Raw genomic sequence first — 2,923 nt, 5'->3', positions numbered from 1 at the left:
GAACGGAGACGACCAACTTTAGGAGTAGAGATTATTAATTCAATTATATATATATACTACTCCCTCTCTAAAGAAATGATAATCCAAACACTCTTATGTTTCTTTATTTACGAAGGAAGTACTTCTTGCCAAACTAGTTAGTGTAAAAATAATCATCACTTTATATGTACAAGGTGATGTTTTGTTTATGGTATTTGCAAAGCTTTAATCATGGACACTCACAGATCCCTCCGTTCCTAAATATATGTCTTTTAAGAAATTTCACTAGTAGAAAACTATATACGGAGCAAAATGAGTGAATCCATCCACGTTCTAAAGTATGCCTCTTTTCTTCTATATATTCCCTAAAAAGAGCGAATACCTCCATGTGACAGTAAAACACAGAATGGATGTTTCTCAAAAAAAAAAAAAAACTGAAAGTAATTCCAAGTTGTACCCGACTAGCACAGAATGAGAAAACACTACCCACCCAAGATACATATCATTTAAAATCCATTAATAACACATACAAACATAAAGGGTTGATTCTAAACTGTTTGCCACGCCCCTAAGAAATACTCATCACAACAGCCTCGAGCTGGCTGATAAGTCTACTCATCAGAATACTTACGCTTACGAGTATCACAGAAACGAACCGGGGTCTCCAACACATCGGTGACCAGCTCGACCAGCCACGGGACACGCTCCTGAAGCAAGCCACTGTTGAACTTACCTTTGAGTACATGAACAGCAGTATCGCTTAGCACTATGCTCAGCATTTTGACATCCTCGGCAAGCACTACGCCCAAGGCTTCCTTCAAGCACTTACTCATAGGTAAGAGCTTAGCTGCTGAGCTCTTCATGAGTAGGAGGGCTTCCAGGGCACCCCGTTCCAGCTTAGCCTCCTGAACCGTGAGCTGGGGTAACACATCATGCTCGAGCTTTTGGATTTCCAGCGACAAGCCTGCCACGTCCGAGAGGGAATCCAGCTCCGGGCATTCCCAGGACCTCGACTCCATGATCAGCGGGCGGAGGAGTGCATACGACTCGCGCGCTATGCGCACCGACTCCAGAGAGACAAGCTTCACATCCATGTGCTCATTGGAGTGGCCCAGCTCATCGGTGCGGGCCTGCAGGGCTTGGATTTCGGCATGGGAGTGGATTTTGTAGAGCATCTTTTCCTTTTGGCGGCGAAGAAGACTGCAGCAGCAGAACAGTACAGCACAAACAGAGGAGGATTTAATGTCAGCAAGAGACCATACAGCACCAATCCAAGCTTCTACTTAATTAGTTAGGACAGCATATATATTTGCAATGTGCGACAGAATAGTTATTAATATGAAGTGAAAGCAATCCAGCCATGTATTTATACTGATAGGCAACTAAACAAAATGAATGAATACACTCCATCACCCAAAACAGAAAAATATTTAACAGAGGGGGGAATATAATATAATTTGGTTCAAAGTAGATAAGAGATGCCATCATTCATTGTATTATTGTGTGAGCAAGAAAATTGCATCTATCTCCAGAATTAATGCCTCACCATCAGAGGAAACAATAAACTAAACAGCAGGGAAATAAAAAAATTGCATCCCATGTGCAAGGGAATAGTGAGCACAGAAAACCAAACCAGCATTTACAAACGATAATAAATAGACCCAAACGATAACCAAATACCTATCGAAACAAGAGAGCTGGAAAGCAGCACATATGAATACAACATTAATCAGCAGCTGCAGGTTAAGTGCTGCCAGTGCATAAATATTTTAGGATCCCAAATATTAATTGTTACCTATCCAAACAGAGCAAGAAGATGAATATGCAACAAAAAATCTAGTACGCTCAAACACAGTTGATAAAACAAAAAATTAAACATTCTGGCAGGCATAAACTGAAATCGAACAACATAGCATGAATTCCATCCAAATTAATATTCGTTTTCTAGCTTTGATCTTGTTGTTTTTCGTCCTAATTCGAAATTTCCCCACCAAATTTTTTTTGTGATTTGTTGGCATGATGAAGTTTTGTTGATTTTGATCCATGGATTTGCTTGGTTTCCCCAAGTTTCCCCATCTTTCATCCACAAATTACCTCGGATTTTGCCCCCGAAATCAATCATCAATTTCCGCCCAAAATCGCGACAGGCACAGTTGAAGAATTCATGAGAAACCAAAATCTGACCACAACCAACCAAGCAAACCCTAACTAAAACGTCAGATTGATTCCTTGTTACGGATAATCAATCGAACCCTAGGTGGTGTTACCCTAATACAAAACCTAACTAATTAAATCCTATCCTAGCCGAGGTTCCACATACGAATAGGATACAGACGGCGCTGGATCCGACACCTATGAACCCGCGCCGCGCCGCGCCTACCAACCACAATCGGAACGAGAAACTCCGGATGCACGCGGAGGGAGACCACGCTGGCTGGATCCGAGACCTACGAACCAGCGCCTACCAACCAATCCAGAGGAACTACAAGTGCTCACCTCGGGCGGGCGAGAGGAGGATGTGAGATTGGGTCGACAGGGTGTTGCGGGGAACGGCGGCGAGGCGGGTTTTCAATTTGTCTTCAAATCACCCGTGTGATTTACATATATATCCACTAATGCATCATGTGTTTCATCAGTTTATCTTCCGATTTAACCCTGCATGACACGCTCATTCAACTTTGGACCAAATATTTCTTTCTTTTAATAAAAACTGAGACATCCCTCGATTTTTTTGAAATTAAAAAAAGAACAAAAAAAAACTATTCTAGACCTAGCTACAGTACCAAACCTAAAATAAAACAAGAAAACTTGCGACATATACACAAGAACAGAAAAAAAAACATTCAAGGATATTGGCTTATGGGTCCACTGAGATTGTAAATTGTTTATACTTCCCTAGATAGTAAATACTCAAACACAGGCTTTGTCACACACATTCTCAACC

General features: G+C 41.4%; 1 protein-coding gene across 1 annotated transcript; it reads right to left on the bottom strand.

The window, feature by feature from the left end:
• Window positions 1-451: 451 nt before the first annotated feature.
• Window positions 452-2,537, bottom strand: LOC123094062 (uncharacterized). The gene is made up of 2 exons (XM_044516143.1): window positions 2,476-2,537; window positions 452-1,179 (listed from the first exon to the last, which is right to left on the bottom strand). The coding sequence occupies exon 2, from the start codon at window positions 1,152-1,154 to the stop codon at window positions 591-593; it is 564 nt and encodes a 187-aa protein (XP_044372078.1). The 5' UTR covers window positions 1,155-1,179; window positions 2,476-2,537; the 3' UTR covers window positions 452-590.
• Window positions 2,538-2,923: the final 386 nt, after the last annotated feature.

The sequence above is a fragment of the Triticum aestivum genome, chromosome 4B, assembly GCF_018294505.1.
Source record: "Triticum aestivum cultivar Chinese Spring chromosome 4B, IWGSC CS RefSeq v2.1, whole genome shotgun sequence".
NCBI lineage: Eukaryota > Viridiplantae > Streptophyta > Magnoliopsida > Poales > Poaceae > Triticum > Triticum aestivum.
This window is presented reverse-complemented; position numbering and strand designations above follow the sequence as displayed.

Coding starts and splice junctions, on each gene's coding strand:
- LOC123094062 (XM_044516143.1), bottom strand. CDS start 1,154: ATGCTCTACAAAATCCACTCCCATGCCGAAATCCAAGCCCTGCAGGCC.